The sequence below is a fragment of the Lepisma saccharinum genome, chromosome 3 (assembly GCF_977018435.1).
Source record: "Lepisma saccharinum chromosome 3, izLepSacc3.1, whole genome shotgun sequence".
NCBI classification, from domain to species: Eukaryota; Metazoa; Arthropoda; class Insecta; order Zygentoma; family Lepismatidae; genus Lepisma; species Lepisma saccharinum.
In genome coordinates this window covers 43,718,953-43,739,534 of record NC_139231.1, presented here as the reverse complement: position 1 = coordinate 43,739,534, position 20,582 = coordinate 43,718,953, and the positions used below count along the sequence as shown (strand labels likewise).

Below are 20,582 nucleotides of genomic sequence, written 5' to 3'. Positions count from 1 at the left end.
GTGTATGGTGAGGATGTCATTGTTGAAGGCATGGTGCGTAAGTGGGTACGTCTGTTTAAGGCCGGTCTGACGATGAACCACGATCAGGACGCCCCTCAATCATAACGGACTCACTGGCGCATGATGTTGAGAGCGCGGTTCGGGGTTCTTCTGATTGAGTTTCCGACGAATGGACAAACAGTTAATGCAGCCGTGTATTGCAACACTCTCAAGAAACTTCGCCGAGCAATACAACATAAATGACGAGGAATGATGTCTTCCGGTATCGTGTTGCTGCACGACAACACACGGTCACACACTGCAGCTGCCACACAGTCGCTCATTGACTCATTTGGCTGGGAGCGGATGGACCACCCTCCGTACAGTCCGGATCGTCTGACCTGGCGGCAGATATCTTTGATGAGGGTCTACAAAAGCTCATCTACTGCTACGACAAGCGTCTCAACAACTACGGGAACTACGTTGAGAAGTAGGTGAATGTACGTATGAACAGCCACAGAGGTAACAAAATTTCTTCCTTTGCATGTTTTCGTTCTATTTCAAAACGGCCCCTAATTAAAAAATAAACCTCGTATTTTCACCAAAATATGAAGTTAAAGATGGACTTAAAATTGTAAAAATTTACCTTTTAATAATATAAGACACTACACTACGTTTACATTGACATTACTTGTAAAACAACACAAAATGTGTTTCCATTTTCTGTTTCCAAAACAATAAATAACGAAAAGTTGTCGTAAGTGTTCGAAGGTGAATTTCGTTCTGCTATCTCTTGAGATGGATTTACATTGGCTAAAACTGAGTTCAATATCGCAAGAAGTAACAGGAGTGAATTTCAAATTTGTCAGTTACTCGCAAGAAATTCACTCAACTCTTTCACTCACAAGGAGACATATATTATTGCGCGAAAATGGAGTGTATGTTGAGAAATGTTCTGAAATATGGAAATAATATATAAAAGTAACTAAAATGTGTAAAATATGAGACAAAATGTAATATATGTAAAAATATGGAAAATAAAAAAGGAATTTTTCGAGTCTACATGCCATGATGCGCAAAGATAATACAAAATATAGCTGATTTCAGCTTCATACATAAATATGTACTTACATATAAATTATAAATCCTTACCCTGGCAGTGAGTAAGCGATGGGTATCAACTGTTACCTGCAATAACAATACTTCAGACAAGACCGAGAACAAGACATACCGGCTTCCACACGAGATGAGACGTAACTAAGCCAGCTCTTGATTCGATTCTATTCCAAAATTTTCAGTTCAACCAGTTGTTGATATATCATTGTATTCTGCTGTATTATTATTCTAGGATAGTTACACAACTAGAAACGTCACAAAACATAATTAGGCCCATAAACAATGCAAAAGTTTCATTGAGTATGCATGATCAACAACAACGTGCAAGAAATAATCTCAGAACAAAATGCATTTCCTTGACCTTAGGAGCCAAAGTGGTTCTTTTACAAAAATCATATGATTTTCGTCGGAAAAACAAATTCGTAGTCCACCATTAGATCACGCTGCATGTCAAGTCGACATCCAGCAGTCACTAAGGATTTCGTTACACGATCACACGTAGCCTGTTCATCTAGTTTGAAGTGTTGGAAATTCATAGGAGGTTTGTCTTTTTCAGGATAAGAATACTATTTACTTACCTCCGCAAGACAGAGATATTTAGGTCCTAGTAGCCAACGCAACTAAGTACGTATATATTTTTATCAGGATAAGAATATTATTTAGCTACCTTGGTAACATACAGCGATAGTTAGGGTCAATAGTGGCGATTGGGGGCAAAAACTGGGAAGCAACGTCAGATGACTTTTTCTTGGTAGACAAGGCGGGGGCAAAATGTAGCAAAAAGAAATGTGTGTTTGTGGGAGGAGCAACTGCACTCTAATCGCCGCCACTGGTTAGGGTGAAAAAAGTGTCCTAGGTTCTAATACTGCACAAGATATAGACTTTTCATTAACGTGTTTAAAATACTTCATGTTTGTAATATGCTTTATTTTTCACACAAAATAATGATTCTAAAAGAGAAATGATTGTACTTTTAAACCACATGCAAAAGCCAGTTTAATATTGAGAAACTGACAAATAATATAAATCAAAATGTTATTAATGAAATATAACATTTTACTTATTTCAGTAAATGTAATAAATAATAAAGAGGACCTGATACAATAATTTGTAACAAAAATTGTGTAACAGGGTGTGAGGTGTAAACTCTAACCATGGCCGCAGACAGGAAAAAATTTCCGGGCGGGAGGGTTTACTTCTAATTGTTTCTACGGGCGTCGACAAAAATTTTTAGGAGGTGGTCAATACCACTGATAAAATTAGAATAAATCAAATAATAAAAATAAGTTATTATTTTTGTTATGCAATAATAATTCAAATCTCATAAAATGCACATGATTTATTCCAACATTATTTATTATTATCCTGTTATTGTGTTATATCTTTGAGGAGACTTCTGTACTATATCCACCACATGATTGAATATGCAGCACAACGGCTTTTCATTGTCCTTTTCCATTTTATACAGTTAGTGTACTGAAATGCACAGTTATTATATTGTGTTATTAAATTTCATATAGAGGTAAATCTTAGTCATAAATTTATGTTGTATGAACTCCCACATATACTTAATTTTTGGAATTTGAAAACTGTGAAACCATTTAATCTTTGGATTAGATGCCACATTATTGCAGTTATATTGCAACTTTCATTTTGTAGACGCAAAGTTTATCGAACAGACGATCTGAAAGTAAATGCTACTTGGACATTTTATCAATAAAACAGTTGAGAAAAATTGCGCTATATTTCAATTTTTAAGTAGTAAATAGGTGGAAAACATGATGATGTTTCATTGGCATCTGTCTTCTGCTTCCATAATGAGCATATCCACCCCCAGAACGTGACGGGTGATGTTCGAACTGACACCTGGCGGGAAAAGTGGCAACTCTACTGCTCGGAACCTTTGGAGTGTACCAAGGTTTTCCTTAACGAACAAATTAATGCCAAAGTTTAAAACAAAGACGAACAAATAAGACCCAATATTTGTTAAGTGGATGGGTGAACGGGGGCACACTTCATTGTACTATTGTATACAGTACGAACAAACTTGTTTTAAAGAAGATTTACTAGTGGAAGTAATGCAAATCCCACTACATTTATTCCATAACATTTGGAAACATACTTTAAGCATCAATTAAAAAAAATCATTGGCATGGTAACTGTTGTGCAATATAGTGATAGTGTAAATTTAGCAACGTGAGCTATTGACACAAAAAGTCAACATTCACGTACAATATAAGAATTAGTTTTGACTCTTTAGTGAAAAAGAATCTTGGTGACAACTTATTACTTAGAATACACATATATCTATGAACTGTAGGAAAAAATCAGATTGAAATGTCGATTGGTCTGCAAGATATATGTATCCATATGTTTTTTTTAGTTTTTTTTTAAGCTCTACAGGGTTAACAGAAATGCCACGGCATTGGCATTGGCATTGGCAATGATCGATCGGTGCAAAATTCTGAAACTTTAACCTCCCGTTTCTCAGTAGCTATGAGGTCTACCGACATTTTTTGCACGTGTTCATACCTTCGTAGTATTAACAAATACACAAAGTTTCATTGAAATCTGAATCGGTGGGTATCATGGCATTTGTGATTTGACATTGAATGACTGTCTTTCGTGCATTACAATGTTCCTTCTTCATCGACACAAAATATTTCACTCACTTCCCCTCCAACGCTGCCTACGCAAGACAGACGCAATTGCTCCCAAAACACTTCTACAGGGTGTCCCACTTAAAAGCATCCCGGCTCAAAGACATTTGTCCATGAGGCAAATGACGACTGTATTGCACCAGTTAAATGGAATAGTCCATTGTAACGTGAACCGTGGTAGGTACTCAAGGTCATCAGTACATACAATTCATTTATTTTCATGATTCTTGGCATGGAACTGTTGATCGGAGCCGGGCTACTTTTAACTGGGACACCCTGTAGAATCTCCCGAACTTCATCCGAACAAACACACTCACGGGGACATATCAACCACCGACATCGAAGAGGATATCCCATTACACGTATACTATCGACAGCCAATCCGATAAGTAAGAATTCCCAGACACCCAGATGAGTTTCACCTGATCACTAGAAATGTGGCACTTGGCATTCGAAGCTGCGACAACGAAGATACAATCACAATTCCTTTCCAAAGCACAATCCAACTGTGCTTTATATTATGTGTAATATTTTAATAATACCATCGTATATCTCTCTGCAGCACAGTGCCCACGAAAGTGATTTGTTCATAAATTACTAGAGATTAGTTTAAAAATACGATAAAAACCATTGTTAGATGACTTAAACTAAGTCCTTATTTTTACTTGAAGGTTAAATAAAATATGTCACAAGGTCTCCATGTAATGTCACTCATCTCCTTAGCAAGCTACTGTAGTTGGTCAGCAGGTTATGCATATTATTTTTATGTTGTGACTAATTTTACTTTAGAACCACAGATTAATAGTGGCCAGCAAGGGAACCTCAAAGTATTATCGAGTTTAGCATTGTTTTCAAAACCCAGAAAAGAAAAGATGCTTTTGTCATCAACTTCCTAGTCCTACTTATCAACAAAATGACACGTGGCAAGTTGGATAAGGATGTTGGATGTGCTCGCTTGGCATGAGAGAGGTACTGGGATCTTTGCCCAGCATCTCCACCACGTAACGCAACTCCCATGCTGCTTTTGGGATCGAACCAAGAACCTCTAGATTGTATTGGGTGATGTAGCTATTCATCTTTCAGATGGCTATCACTCGCTTGGCCTAAATGTGATAAATGCAAGAGGTTACATTTCAAGGAATGGCGATAGAAATTAACTTAGGTTAGATATGGGTTTTATACTCTCCATGACTGAACCGATATGGATTGGTTTAGATAAGGATATTACTTGCCTTACAAATAGATGAAGATTGTTCCTACACTTGTCCTCTCAAATGTCACTTGTCTGACCTCCCTGTCAGACATCGATTCAATAACACACCATCGTCCAATAATCGTTCTCCACTTTGCTTCTCTCTCAAAATCCGCAGTCCTTACTCTCTCTCGTATTCTCGCCAACTGATCACACCTCCTGACAATTCCAACACTCATTCCATCCCCGTCTCTCAAGTCACTCACCTAACGTTTGCCCAATTGCTTATTCTGCATTCCTTTCTCTGCTTCCTGCTATGCTAAGACTTTATACTTCTTACCCAATACCTTGGGTACGATACGGTAATCCCGGTTTCTGAAAAGTAGGAAGACACTATGGCACAGCGGCGCAGACACAGACCGAATATCGAACGGAGCATAATCACAGAGGAGCCTCTGGTCCTACGGGGATTGCGGTTTATAAGCACTATCGACAGACGACTAGCGTTCTATCACGGATTGACTTGATCGCTCGACACAATCCTGTCAAAATCTTCATCGCCGCCACCAGAGGGGAAAATAGTCATCCTGCCAACACCACTAGGTTCGGTGAATTCGCAATACATGTTGGCTTTTCCTACCCTATCCTTTCAGTATTGAAAGAGAACTACACACGCGAGTTTGAAACCTAACCTTCCTCTCTGTTAGCTACATCCCGAGTGACTCCAATCACGTAACGATCTCAATCCCTAGCCCCGCTATAATATATGATATGTACACATCGGCCCTTATTTTCAAGTTCACTGTATGCACAGAAAGGTTAATCGGGACTGGATATATAGTTTAAAGCGGGATACGAATCCCTATGTGCCTCCACCGGCAATCAAATCCGGGTTACAAGGCGACGACGTTACCACTACATCATCAGGAGGCCCTATTATGCGTACATATTTGTGCGTGTGTGTTACAAGGAATAACATGAATGCTTTGTTCATTTGTAATTTCAGTTCAAATAAATTACGTACATTACAAGCACTTTTTGGAATATCTTAATGCCGACCTCGAGGTGGCAGGTTGGTTAGCATAGCGCGCTACGGTGTAAGGGGTTCCCGTGTTCGAATCCCGGCCTGGGTATGGGTGTTCCTTCATCGATTTCATCATAACATCACCCATCCTCATCTTTCCGATTAGCCAAAAGTGGCATATGGCAGTCAAGTGGAAGACCATGATGAAAAGGACCTCAAACTATTAGCGTCAAACTAAATCATTCGATGTGCGCAGATGTGAGTAAGGTTATCAAGCCCCAAGTGGCCAAAAACGAAAAGATTACTGTATACAGAAACAACATTAAGAAAAAAATCTGCATATAAACATCGTTAACAAATAGAGGACATAAGAACATATCAGAACATGACCTTGAAAAAGAGTCCAAAAGTATGGCACGGGTTGCATCACATGATGCCCTCAGGATAGTTTATTCGGAAACTTAGTGATTGGTAGATGTACTAGTATCTGAAGTGACCCTTCAAGACACAAGTTGATAGAGAAGGCCTTTCAAGATAAATATATTTCCACGGTTGTGTGTTATTGCCTTAGGAATTCAGGAATCGATTCCAGTTTTCTTAGGTGAGAAGGTAGAGCTTTTTAAGAGTGGAAAACTAGAATTTTGTTTCGTTCGTATACGGGTCAGTCAATGGAGAACAGGCCACCTCGCATGTCTCGACGTGTAGATGCCGCTGCTCCACGAAACTCCTGCCACCGGTAGATGGCAGTCGCTTCACAGGCTTGTGTGAAACAGTGCAGCGCGTACTAGCGCCTTCCGCCACCAGCAGCGTTAAGTATCCGAGCGATACTCGCTGAGAAAAGTATCGTTCGTTGAACAGACGCTGTGTGCTCATTGAGCAAAATATAAGTGTTTTTTTAATAATTTGTGATAAATGTGACTGCGTCGAGCGGATAAGATTTCAGTGTTTTAAAACCTGTTCATTTTGAGTGATAGTTGATGTGGACAACACTGTCGACATTTTCATTTTCACAGCCTTCCACAACTTTCAAAAACTACGGTGTATATATAATATTTATTATATGGAATATACACTTTCATTTTGATACAACCACAAAAACTGGAATATTACATTACCTTCTGTTACTTGAACTTCCTCTGTAATTACGCTATATTGCAAGGCGTTAATCACAAATATTTCCTCATTGGAAGTGAACCCGCAATCCGTGCGCTCTCCTCATACTGTTTTTTTTAGGCCTCCCCATGGCGCAGTATTAACTTCATCGTCTTGTAATCAAAGGGTCCCGGGTTCGATACTCGGTGGAGGCACATAGAGGTTCGGATCCCACTTTAAACTGTAGTTCCAGTCCTGATTAGCCTATCTGTGTATAAATTGCACCCAAAAAAAAATCAATCATACAGTTTTTCTCTTCTTCCTTTTGCCTTAAGAGATCGACACACAAGAACGATATATTCTGTGGCTCAAACCTATAGTGAGCAAGGTTGAAGTTCGCTCAACAATGAAGTGAACAACGCACGCCGAGCAACGCCTACTTGGCCGACAAGTGGCTGAGGGATCACATTGCTCGCTGAGCGCTCAGATACTTGACGCGCCCCAGGAAACGCACGACTGATCGTTGCTCTTCGTTACACGGCTCACACTCGCACTGCTTCACACAAGCCTGTGACGCGCCTGCCATCTTTATTCTATCCCCGGAATCTGCGGAGCAAGGCCGCGCATAACGGCAGGGAAGGGGGAAACTCGAATGAGCAGAGCGAAGCAGTACACGCTGCTGCGAAGACCGGAAACTACAGTTACTTTTCTCCCTCCACGCAATACAGTCCCCTCTCACGTGTTCATTGGTGGAGCCGTCTCGCGTCAGTACTTGCGCAGACTTATTTTTGTTCGCTTGCTCTATATATACCCGGACAGAGTATACCGGGCAGGGGTTTCGTGAAGCCACGCCATCTACATGTCGAGATATACGAGGTGGTCTGTTTCCACTGACTGACATTTATATTTGATCATATTTACCGTCTTGCTTTCCTACCTGTTTACATTAATCACGAACCGGTCCCCGCGGCGGAGTGGTTAGCACTTCGCGCTATGACGCTAGGGGTTCCTGGTTCAAATCCCGCCATGTGCATGGATGTTTGTTAGTGTCCATTAATCAATTTCATCAAATCACCACTCATCCCCATCTTCGCAAATTAGTCAAAAGTGGCACAAGAAGCGAAGCAAAATAAAGCAAATCAATCAATCAATCAACATTAATCACGACGAAGAAGGATGAGTTACCTGGTTCTTGTGGGTCTAGGGCTAAAAGCACTCGGCTATATTGAAATTACGAGTGGAAATCTCCCGTGTAACTGGGATAGGTAGACACTTTCGGGGGTGCAACGCTGTAACATTAGCCTGGTATTTTAACACAGCGTTAACTTATTGGCCATGCTACAAACTTTCTGAAATGGCAAGCTCTGGACTCCAGGAAAACACCAGAACTTGCTGGACATAATTTTAATAATGAAGTGTTTTTTTTTTTTTTTTTTTTTTTTTTTTATGAGAACAAGTTTAACTCTACGTAAACACAGACCATTAAGACTAGTCACACAAGTCCCGTCTAGTTCGGTGCACATTTTGACTCTCTCTGCATCCACGTGCTCAGTTGGTTACACGGTGCAACACTGACTCGTCAACATCGTCGACTTGGTGTCAAGTAGCGTATTTGGTGCCTGCACCGTTTGAACTACGTTTTGGAACGGTGTAGTGTGTGTTGTGTAGGATTACTTGTTGCGTGCTAACTAATCAAATGAACGTTTAAAGCACCAAGGAAAGCATTTGTTGAATCTTATTAACTTTACTAACGCTATTGTTCTACTTGGTTGGATGTCAATTCCTTGCAACAGCCTGACACCGGGATACACCTGCACTACACCTAGTGTCAAAAAGTGCAGGGAACTAAACGGGGCTACAATAATTACCCAGTTCTGTACCGATGACGTCACGACTCCTTCACGTTCACATTTAGGTTTTATCCGAAAGGTCCAAACAACAGGCTTGTTGATCTGACTCTGGTCACAGGTGACGTGACCTAGTGCAGTTCGAAAACGCCAATTAAACGAACAATTGAGCCCACAGCTTGCAGTAAGCGGAAATGTACACTCGTTTACTAGACTCGTTCACTTGTTGTTCACTTGTTTGAAATCATGGAAGTCGAAACTCAACCAGGTGTTCATTTAGTTCTTCAATTGTGTGGAAATGTAAGTATGAGAACTTTTATAAATGCTATGTGATTTCTATGGTAAGAAATAGTACTTACAACGCGATAAAATAAATCTTCTTAATTTTATATACTGATCGTATTAGGCGCTGCAATCGAAGTGCCGTTCAGGTCACGCCGCCCACCTACAGTGTTGCCAATAAGCAACAATCTCAACTGACGAAATCAACCGCATACATGCACCGTGCGAAGTGTTGATTGAGCAACTCAGAAGAAGTGTAGGAACACTGGAGGGACAGGGGTGTGGAGGAGGGAAGGGTAAGCTCCGACCCTGACTGGTCCATTTTCGTGGAGAGAGCAATAGTGTGGTCTTGCACTTTTGAACATGGCCACAGTGCAGTGTTCGTTTGAGTCACGTCTCCATCAAGTAGCTCAGGGACCATCCATTTTATTTCGTGCAGTTAGGTGCCTGGGGGAGTAAGGAACTTTCGGCCATCGGTCATTATGAATGCAACGCAGGCGGCACAGCCGAGGATACAAGTTTGCGGTTGGTATGTAGAAGGTTACACCCAGCGAGCGCCGAAGACGGATATCGGACGACGGTCCGAAGTTACCATCCGATGCACGGAGCAGGGACGGACATGTCCTCGTTTGAATTACTGTAAAGCTTTGAAATTGTCTTCTGTATCTCTTAGGCTACCTGCAGATGGAGCAAGACAGCGGAAGCGTATTCAACGATCAGAAGTACGAATACAACCTTCCGGACGAATGGAAGAAGAGAGCCAGCGAGGAACTGAACGAGAACCCAGAAACAGTTCTTCAAGAGCTTGCCGTGTTCCGAGAAAAGGTCAAAGGTAAGGGAAGCAACTTCACTCTTATGTTTTCATAATTTATTTTGGCTTGACTGATTGAGTTGCGTTATTTTACTTCGATTTTCTGCACTTTTGGCTAATCGCGAAGATGAGGATGAATGGGGTAAGATGAATTGGATGACAATTTGACAATCACAAGGACTTATGGACGACAAATTACCAGCCGCACAGAGGAATACATTGGCTGTCTGTCCAGATGCCAGAGCATTGGTTTTTCTGCTAAATTTAGCACAGAATGTATTACCACGAGGTGAGATTGACATTTAGGTTCTTAAGGAAAATTCGCAACTCATCCAATTTTACTTTGCAGTAGGGTTACAATGGATGAGCACAGAAGTAGGATAGAAAAAGAAAGTTCTTCAAATTTCCACCCTTACAAAGAGAGAGGATATGCCAGGAATTTCCGATAAACTCATGTATCCATGGCAAACAGTGTCCATATAGAGTCCCCTTACAATTACGATTGATAACTGCTCGCAAATCATAGGTGATAGAAATCTGCTGTTTTTGGAAAATATTTCGCAAGACCCATAACTGATTTTTCTACAGTCACGCTACTTCAACATCCGCCCACCTTTCCACCCTCGAAATTTCCAGACGAAAATCAATTTATTCCCATCAGTGATCCACATTTTAACTGTTGTAATGTCAAGAATCGAGGTTGTGTACTTGTAATCCTATACACCCCCCTCCCCCGCCACAAAAATGTCTAATGGGGTGTTATCTGTATAGCGTGGGAAGCAAGCGTTCAATCCATCACAGCCGACCTACATTACACGAAATGTTATTCAGAACATTCCTAACGTAAATGGGAAGAATGTGTTAGGCTGCAACTCCTCCACTTGGATAAACACAATGTTTCAGCTTGTCAGAAAAAATATCCTCCGTAATGGTTTCTTCTGCAAAGACACCGATCACCTTGTCTTGAGCCAAAACATCAAACATTTACTTTCGGACTATCAAAAATTATTTCACGTATTGTACGTGTTTTTCAGATCCCCATATCCGAGTATTATGACGATTAAAATGACCACACACAGATGGTATGTAGATTAGTCTGAAAAATGTGATATTTCTTCAGATAGTCATTGTCTTTGTGACACTGTACTCACTGACTATAAAAAGAATACAGTCATAACGTTCAAAGTTGGCTTTGTGAAGACTGGAAACACTAGACCATTGCGTTGCAAAGTTTCTAATTTCATCATCCTCATTTGGTAGCCAAAATGTAAAGATCCATGAACTGATAACCTACCATAACATTAAAATTGAATGTAGAATCGCTGTAGAACAAGAGTTTCAGTTTTAAGTCAACTAAGTGCAAAGAGAGGCACTAGGCCCACAGTTAAAATTTGGATCCGAACTGCTATGTGCCTGCACCGGGTATGGAACCCGGGACACGCTGATTACAAGCAGACGGCGTCGCCACTATACCGTCCGGAGGACCTATGTAGAGCAATAGACTGATAAATACAAACGTTGCAAGCTAACAAACCAAACTCTGTCAATACTAAATCCGAAATGTTATTCCCGCAGCAATTATACTCTACTATTTCACTGTTTCTGTACTCTCCAGTGCGTGCTACGTACTGAAGTCTGCTTGATTTAATAATTCTGAAAATATTCGAGAATGAATATGGATTATGTAGTTCATCATTATGTAACTTTCTCCATTCCATTGTTGTTTAATCTCTTTTAGGTTCAAATATCTTTCAAGGATTAGTTCCAAAAACCCTTCTTTTTTACATCGATTCCCAAATTAATCTCCGCTGAGAACTTGGTGTTCAGCGTAACGCAGAATATCAGAGTGCTCTGTGAAGAGATTAGGGGAAAAAACGAAAACAATAATTCACAAGACTTCAAAATTGTGAATTTGTTCGGCCATGAACGGTGCAAAGGGAAGTATGGTGTGGGAATTATTTAGTTGATGGAGCGTTCTTTGGATTAAGTATTAGAGACTGAATGACATGACGTCAATTTAATCAACTTTGTCCGCTTGCACCTTCTCGGAATCAAGCGGAACATCCAATACATTCTGTCATTAATACTGCTTACATTCGGTTTTGTATCTACGTAGGTGATGAAAATATCGTCACCCCTTTGTCCAAGACACGTATGTACAAAATTAGTGTTTTGAAAAAAAAAATGAACTATAATTAAACATTGAGCCTTTAGTGAAATACAAACGAAAAATTAAGTTTAGATCAAAATTTATGCTATTTAGAGTAGAAATATAATTGGTGTTTCTAACACGACCAAATATCGACTAACAATTTGAAAAATAGAATTACTCATACGAGCTCTTGGCCTTGGCACAGGGGTGACGGTACTGCCCCGTGACACGAATCTCTCCTGAAAAGTTATCAGCCACGCAAAACGTTTGATAACCTCTGACTCAGAGCATTAATACTTAACAACATATTGAAACTGAACGGAAATTATGTGTTATACATAATTTCGCATAAATTGTGTCTAATATTCCCAATTCCTTTCTCAAATTTTTAGTTCTCTCTCTCTCTCGTACTTTTGAATGGCCGTTGCCTTACAAGTACATATCCAAATCTAATACTAAAGTTATTTTTCTTCTTTATTTATTTTATTCTACGTTTAGTTTTAGTGTGAGACAAGGATGCGAAGTTCCACAGCAAAAAACCTACCACTCAACAATTTACGACCTTGAGGCGTGTGCGCAGAACTTACAGCACAGTCTTCTATGCAGCAAGTTCTATGGTCTGTATCAGGAGTAGTCTGTGTCGTTCATTGTAGAGAAGGGGATAAAGCGAGTGGGCAGGGCAAAGAAGCGTGCGGTGCTCAAACGGTTGATAGCTGCAGTCGTATTTCCCTCCTCATGCAACCCCCCCCCCCCCCCCCGCTTCTCACACGTTCAGGGGATTTGTCTTCGTTCGTTTGCTTCACAGACTCCTGGCAAAAAAGTATAGTCTGGGATGGCTGCTTAGCACTGTGAATACATCCACAGATATTGGGGCATGAAAGACCTTTAACTTGGGCTCTATTGTTTCTTTCCTCAGATATTAATGGCCTTCGTTCCCGTTTGGACGACTGTTTCCTCTTGGCATTTCTACGAGCAAAGAAGTTCGACCAGAAGAGGGCGCTGAAAACGGTGAGTGTACACTTGTGTAATTACAAGAAATACTTGCTCTATTAGTTATGTCGTGTTTCAGACAAAGGTTCTTAGGTGGCTGGAATTGACTTCCTGGTAGGCAATCTCTTTAGTTACCCTTGCTTCAAATATGGTCATTCAAAATATGTTTCAAAATATGTTTTAGTTAAGCTTTGACAAGGCACGAAACTTTTAACGGACATGATTTATTCTCTTGTTCCAGTTGAAGAGGTTCTACGAATTCAGGCGGACATACCCAGAGTATTTCGAGACATTGCTGGTTGATGAAAATAAAGCTTTCTACGATGCGAAGCTATTTAAGATTATGGAAGAAAGGGATTCCTTAGGAAGAACACTCGACATGATTCGATTAGGTGAGTAAAACAATGAAATATGTATCTCTATGTGCAATTCTTGTTCGGAATGTATACACATGGTGGAGAGCAGAAAACGTCCTAAAAAGAGTGGGCTATATATTGATATTTACATGTCACTTCAGCAAGCAGTGGTCTCCTGAAGAGAAAACTTAAGGAGAATTATCACCAAATAAAGAAGTAGCTCACGAACGAATGTAACACAATTAATTTCTGTTACAGGCAAATGTGATATGTCCAAATTTACAATAGATGATGCGTGGAGAGTGGTGTTCACGGCCCTTGACTGCCTTCTCCTTGACCAGACGTTTCAGGTGGGAGGTGTGGTGTTAATACTAGACTTCACAGACTTCGGGATCTCGCATATGAGGGAACTTACATTGAAGTTCATCAAGGTGTTCTGCAACGTGGTGCTGGTAAGAAAAATCACTCCATTTAGTGGCACAGGAAAGGGGGTACAAGGGGTACAACAGATTTAGCGGGGATACTGTACCCTCGCTAAATCCGTTGAACCCGTTGTATCCCCCCTCAAATAAATTGACAGCCGCAAGGTCCTACTGTAACAAGAAACTATGCTCCAATAGCTCAATACAAAAACATTATATTATTTCCAAACATTTCTTTCCTTTCCAAAATAATTTCAATAGCTGTAAATCTCTTATATCATATTTTGGTCCTAGTTAGTTCACTTGATCTGTGCTCCTGGAAACCTTTTTAAGGAGATGATCTTTTTAATGAGTGTGGAATGAAAGAAAAATGATAAAGTTTACATACGAAAAGATCATCCTTTAGGAAATTAAATTCTACTTTGTGATTTGAAAAATATTTTGAAAAAGAAAATATGTCAATTTTTATTTTAATTACAAAATATTTTGATTCTGAGGTGAGTGATAGGCTATATTTGCTAGAGGAAACGATAAAAAGCTCATCTTTATAAATAACTTTTATAAAGTTCAACGATATAACGTCTTCAAACTCTAACAAATCTGTATCTGTAACAGCCTTCACAATATTTTCTGCGAAAGTAATCCATAGAATGGTTTCTGTAGGCTAAGGGTTACTGAAAGTTGTATTGATTGATTGAGTTGGTATTTTAAGTCCACTTTATGCACAGTAAGGCTAATCGGTACTGGACCTACAGTTTAAAGTGGGCTCTGAACCACTATGAGCCTCCACAGGGTATTGAACGAAAGTTTTATTGATGGTTTAAAACTGTTAAATGTTATTTCCATAAAATAGGCAATAGATTTATAGTATTTAGTGTCACGGTGTATAGAATGTTCAATATTGGAAAACTTCACAGTTTGGTTAGTATGTACGCCTGTGTGTAGCTAATTGTATTAAGTATAATTGAATGAATTAGCATGATGTAACAGAGTGATATTTCTGTATTTTTCCAGGACACGTACCCCATTCGATTCAAGGCTATCCACGTCGTCAATGCACCCTTGTACTTCCACGTTGCTTTTAAGCTATTTAAGCCATTCGTGTCGAAAAAAATGCTGAGCAGGGTGAGTACACAGAGTAAAATATATTTTTGTCAGTAGTGACGCTAAAGTGGGGAACAGAATGCTCCCATAATTCAAATACATGTTTATCTATGCATGGTTTTAGGGCTGAAAGAAATGTGACTACCTCTCCCTACAAAATATTCGAACGCCTTCTCCTCACTTTCTTCTGGTGTTATTACTCATTAAGCGCAAACACACACACATACACTCACATATGTAATGTGACGAAGCAAGTAATTTACAGATTCCGGTATACATGATAAATAAAGAGCAACACAATGTTATTTCCATAATGTCAATGTGCAAAATTAATGCTGTTTGTGTATTTTAAGTACCCTTGCGGATTTCAGACACCTGTACACAGTGTAGAATTACTTATTCACACGTACGAACAAAGATGGAAATCATTATTCAGAGTTTAATATCCACAAGTTCCCACAGGTGTAAGATACCTTCAACATCAGCAAAGTGTCAATATCATGCTGCCGACCTCCGTGGTCGGTTAGCACATCGCGTTGCGAAGACAGAGGTCCCGGGTTCGAATCCTGGCTTGGGCATGGACGTTTGTGATGTCTATTCATCAATTTCATCATATCATCACTCATCTCCATCTTCGCAAATTAGCCAAAAGTGAAACAAGAAGGGAAGTAAAATAAATCAAATCAAATCAATATCATGCTGCTGCAATTGGTCCATGAACCTCGACTATAATGTCAATATTGGCATCAGATTTTTGGCTAGATAGAGACATAAATCTCGTGCTTGAAGCTATATCCTATTATGATATTCCTCTGAGATAGCTTCACCGTAATGTTAGAAGTTTCAATAGCGTTACCCTCCCCTGCACAAGAAGTAATCCATATTAGCGATGCAAGAATGAGTCTTATGTTTCTCATTTATTTAAGAATTCAGTATGATACAAATTTCTTGGCATCACGAATAGATTCACAGCTGCTCTTAAGCAAAGCATTATGATAATAATTCCGACGAAAAGTACCTTAAAGTTTTCTTGATTGAACTTAGCGCTCATTCTTATACAGTCACGGACACTGCTGGGTTGTAACAATTCCTTTGAAAGCCAATGTATTCATTACAACCCAGAAGTGTCCGTGAATGTACCTATATGCGTACCAAAAACCGAGCCGATTATATCAATACAAACGATAATACAATATAGAAACTTTGAGATGTCATCGCATGTAAAACAGTGGCAAAAATTGCAGAAAAAATTACATGAAACTGAATTGTTCCAACAGCATAACCCGCCATTGTACCAAGTATATACAACGACATCGGAAGCATCAAATTGCTCCCTCCTATACCAAGAAATGATAGCGTAAACTATCCAACAATATGAGCTAGTAATGGTAATATCACGCTAATTTTAGATCCAGTACTTGGAAAATAGACACAAAAAATAGCAGAGTTCGGAAAGTTACTTTTTAAAAGGTAACTAGTTACAGTTACTTGCTTAAAAAAGTAACATAATTGCAATACGCGTAGAAAAGAAAAAAAAACTATCGGATGCTGGTTACACAAGGCCACAGATGAACAAACTACAGAAGCTAGACACACTTCACAGCACACAACTGACAATGGCAAACTGACAGCAATAAGAAAGAATTCTCCTCCTAATCTCACCTTCCAGCTTATGGGAAATCCACCCCTCTTCAGAGGTATGCATATCGCTTTATAATTGAGGACTACGAAACGAAAGATGAAGCATACGATATACCTGTCACTCTGAAATGACTGGAACCCAGTGCCTACTGACTGGCCATAGATAGGAGACAAATTTATTCCAACAACTTTATCTTTTCCTCTTCCATTGTTTGCAGGAATTAATGTAACAAAGGGTGGATATTTGTAACACAGCAGAAACTAGTAGTTCATCGATGGTTTCGGTTCACTGTAAGTCCTAAATCACCAATAATTTACGACACTTATATAGAAACTTAAGAGTCATGAAGTAACTATAAAAGTAACTGTAAAATAAACTGTTGAAACGTTACTTCTATTGGAAAAAAGTAACTAGTTACATTTCTTCAAAAAATAGTAACTGTTACTGGTAACTGAGTTACTTGTAACTAATTACTTCCAAACACTGAAAAATACGAATATGATTAGCAATATTTGACAATTACGACTCAGGCAATTTCTTTTGCAGCAAGAAAGCCTGTTATACTCAGAGTCAGAACCAGACCAATTGATACAAAAAGATCCGCATGGCCTAAAGAACGATAAAAGAGGGAACTGCCACATATCAGTCAGTACACCCACCGCAAAGAATCACAAAGGAAAGTTTGTAATCAAACAAAGCACGCCTTATCTCGTATATACAAGATATCCCGAAAATAACAAAGCAACCATTTGATTAGGTGGGGCCACTATTGCAATTGGGACGGAACCAGTATAAAACCCAATACAGCAACACAAATCATATGTTCACATATGTTAAACATGCCAAGTAGGAATTCAACCACTAGCCCGAGAGCACTAAGCACAAGAACGTTAATACTTGCCCCAGCCACTTGCAAATATATCTGATACGTATGTGTCCTGCAAGGCGTCATCCTTCCTCGTTTGATACATTATTTTCAATATAAAATCTTTCTAATACGTAAACACAACAATAAACCAAGCGAACAAGTTACCATAAACATATACTCCAGTGCACATACTAACTAACTGTTGACAGATTCAGACAAAAAGCCCAGCTTAGATCTGTATACTGAGTCCCAAGCAATTTTGCAATTATTACTTAATAAATCTTTTGAAATTTAACAACTAATAGAAGCCATAACAAAAACTGGGCAACATAGCCGTAGGACCGGTGTGGAATAAGATGTGAGCGAAACGGATGAACACGTATCAAACTGACGACGAAATATTGGAATTTCCCCATTTGCCGCGTGATACTGTGCCTTACAGTGTATTCAGTATCTGTCTGGAGTGCATGTTCGGGGGGTGTAAGGAACTAAACTTGCAGGAATTTTAGGTAATTTCTTGGGCTACAATAACGCCATGAAATTATTTCAAATAGAGTACGTGGTTAGGAATAGGATGCAAATGGAAATGCAAATTGTGAATCTTCCAATTTTGAAAAATATAATTACATTCTGAACCACACAATTAATTCCTAGGCATATTCGTGTGGTTTTCATGAGTAAAATACGGACGAACTGAATGAATATTTAAAAAAATTCTTTAAGAAAACATAAAACAATACAAATTACAGCATTATGAACAAAACTAGCAATAGATACTCAACAGTCATTGACAACGAACATACCAATATGTACTTGTAAACTTTGATACGTTACGTGTCTTTTACAGCTCTCTGTTCATGGATCGGAAATCAGCATCCTCGACAGCAACATTAATCAAGAAATCCTGCCCGATTTTTGCGGTGGAACCGATACGGAATTCAACAATGATTGGCTTCTCAAACTCCTTGAAGAATTTAAGGACACGCTAAAAGGTATGCCACACACGAGGTTTTACTATAATTCAATGTGCTATAAAGTGGCAAGGAAACAACTTGAAGAAATCCCGTAATCTCGCAGAAATTCTCCAAGTTCAACGATAACTCTTTTTGTGTCCATAGAAAACAATCGAAAGAGACTCCAGAATGAGTGATGAATAACACACGTGTTCACTGCAAGAGAGGATGTTAAAAAAGCCGTGCAATTTGGCAATCAATGTTCTTGTGACAGGTAGATACATGTACTTATAATTTGGCAAGCTAAATGAAATCACTACCTATCAAGAAATTATCAGACAGGCTCCGTCGTTCATACACAATCAAAACACAGATTATTAAAAAGACTAGTTGAAGCGTAGTGAAACAGCTGGGTTTCAACAATGCTCGTATTGCCGACATTGCCAATAGCTTCCAATAGCTATGTGAATCCTCTTCCACTTAAAGACCTGGACACACAGTGGGAAATTCACTGCCTGGATCGCAAATTTATTCATTAACCCCAACATTGAGAAGACACCTCGCAAAAGCGAGCGATAACCAGTGGTCCAGCTTTCTTGAAAATAATAGACTCACAATATTTGTAATGCTGTATTCTACGTGCTGGCTGCAATGTGTGATCAATTTGTTTAATTTAACGTTTTAACGTATAACTTTATTCACAAATTAAATAGAAAAATATGACTTCACTAAAGTTGTAATCACACAACAACTAATAAATCAATAATAATAATAATAATAATAATAATATGTGACATAAAGATATTCTAATAGCACACCTGAACGTTTCCCTTAAACCAGGAAATTGTTAGAAGTCTTAAAACATTAAACTGAAATGTTGACCTCAATGTTCACGAAATAACCTAAACCCACATACTTAATTCATGCCTAATTTTCTATTTGCTCTCTCATTCCAGAAAATGCCACCAAATATGGATATCATCGGAGCACACTGTCTATAAACCCAAAGTAGACTACATCAACGAAGCAGCAGCTCCTCAACCCACGCCATCCATGTTTAATTTAAAACAAGAGCATTCATTATTCATGTACACGTACCGTACCACTAAATGCAATAAAATCCGATACTATCAAAGGTGCTTTGAATATAGAATACGATTACACATAATTAGATAGTAAAAGGTTCATTTTGATTCCACATATCCTTAATGATAATATTACTATGTGCTTCTCCACGTGGACAGCTCTATGAGGAAACAGCGCATGAATACAGCTAAATCCATATTGGAAAGTCCACATTAGCACCAAATCAATGAGTATAGTATTTTGGGGAAGAAACTAATCTAATTCGTTGGTTATTTCTTCCGACTACGCATGCGCGAACTGGGAACACAGGGCTACTCCCTACCCGACATTGAATAGAACGCCATGGTAAGTATGTTTGTCTGTAGAAGAAAATACATATGATCGAGGATTAAATTTTTAGCGGTACAAACCTGTAGCTTTACTAACGTGTAAGAACAATGTTATTGTTGACTATGATGTAATTAATTACTATCTTGGAATTATTGCAAACATTAATTTACTATGTATAATTATTAAGTTATTGCTTTCAATAAAAATCTGTTCTTTACCTAGGTATATATTATTTCCCTTACTACATAATTAGAAATATACTGTATGTGAATATCGTCCGTGTGAAGTTTGGTAAAAAATTGAGCCATATGCGGAAATAAATTACAACTCGGTAAATAGACAAAAATGGATATGTGAACTTTCAAGCTGAAATCTCTATATGAGCCAGAATATGTAGATTCGCCATAGCTAACTTACGTGATGTCCGCTTGCAGACTTAAATATGATGCCAGCAAAACATATGCACAAAGTCACAAGTAAACATATATATATATATCTGATAGAAAGTTTTAACAGGATTATTTTTATACTACAATTACGAACATGAAAATAGGCAGCTCATAGAATTTGGGTAGTTACCACATGCCTAGCGTCGAACCTATTCACGTAATACGAAAGTGGCATCAAAGAATGAAACGAAAGAACGAATGACAAGGTTCTTTTCTCAGGCTCGAAG

General features: G+C 38.9%; 2 protein-coding genes across 3 annotated transcripts in view; one reads left to right on the top strand and one right to left on the bottom strand.

Annotated features, from left to right (window-relative positions):
* Sema2a (Semaphorin 2a) overlaps positions 1–20,582 on the bottom strand; it is a 1,542,453-nt gene that overhangs the window by 1,362,521 nt on the left and 159,350 nt on the right. The window lies entirely within an intron of this gene.
* On the top strand, positions 1,544–19,625 carry LOC145984998 (alpha-tocopherol transfer protein-like). The gene is made up of 8 exons (XM_083118484.1): positions 1,544–1,636; positions 9,866–10,024; positions 13,072–13,163; positions 13,387–13,537; positions 13,760–13,953; positions 14,938–15,048; positions 18,385–18,529; positions 19,447–19,625. The coding sequence occupies exons 2-8, from the start codon at positions 9,877–9,879 to the stop codon at positions 19,500–19,502; spliced, it is 897 nt and encodes a 298-aa protein (XP_082974610.1). The 5' UTR covers positions 1,544–1,636; positions 9,866–9,876; the 3' UTR covers positions 19,503–19,625.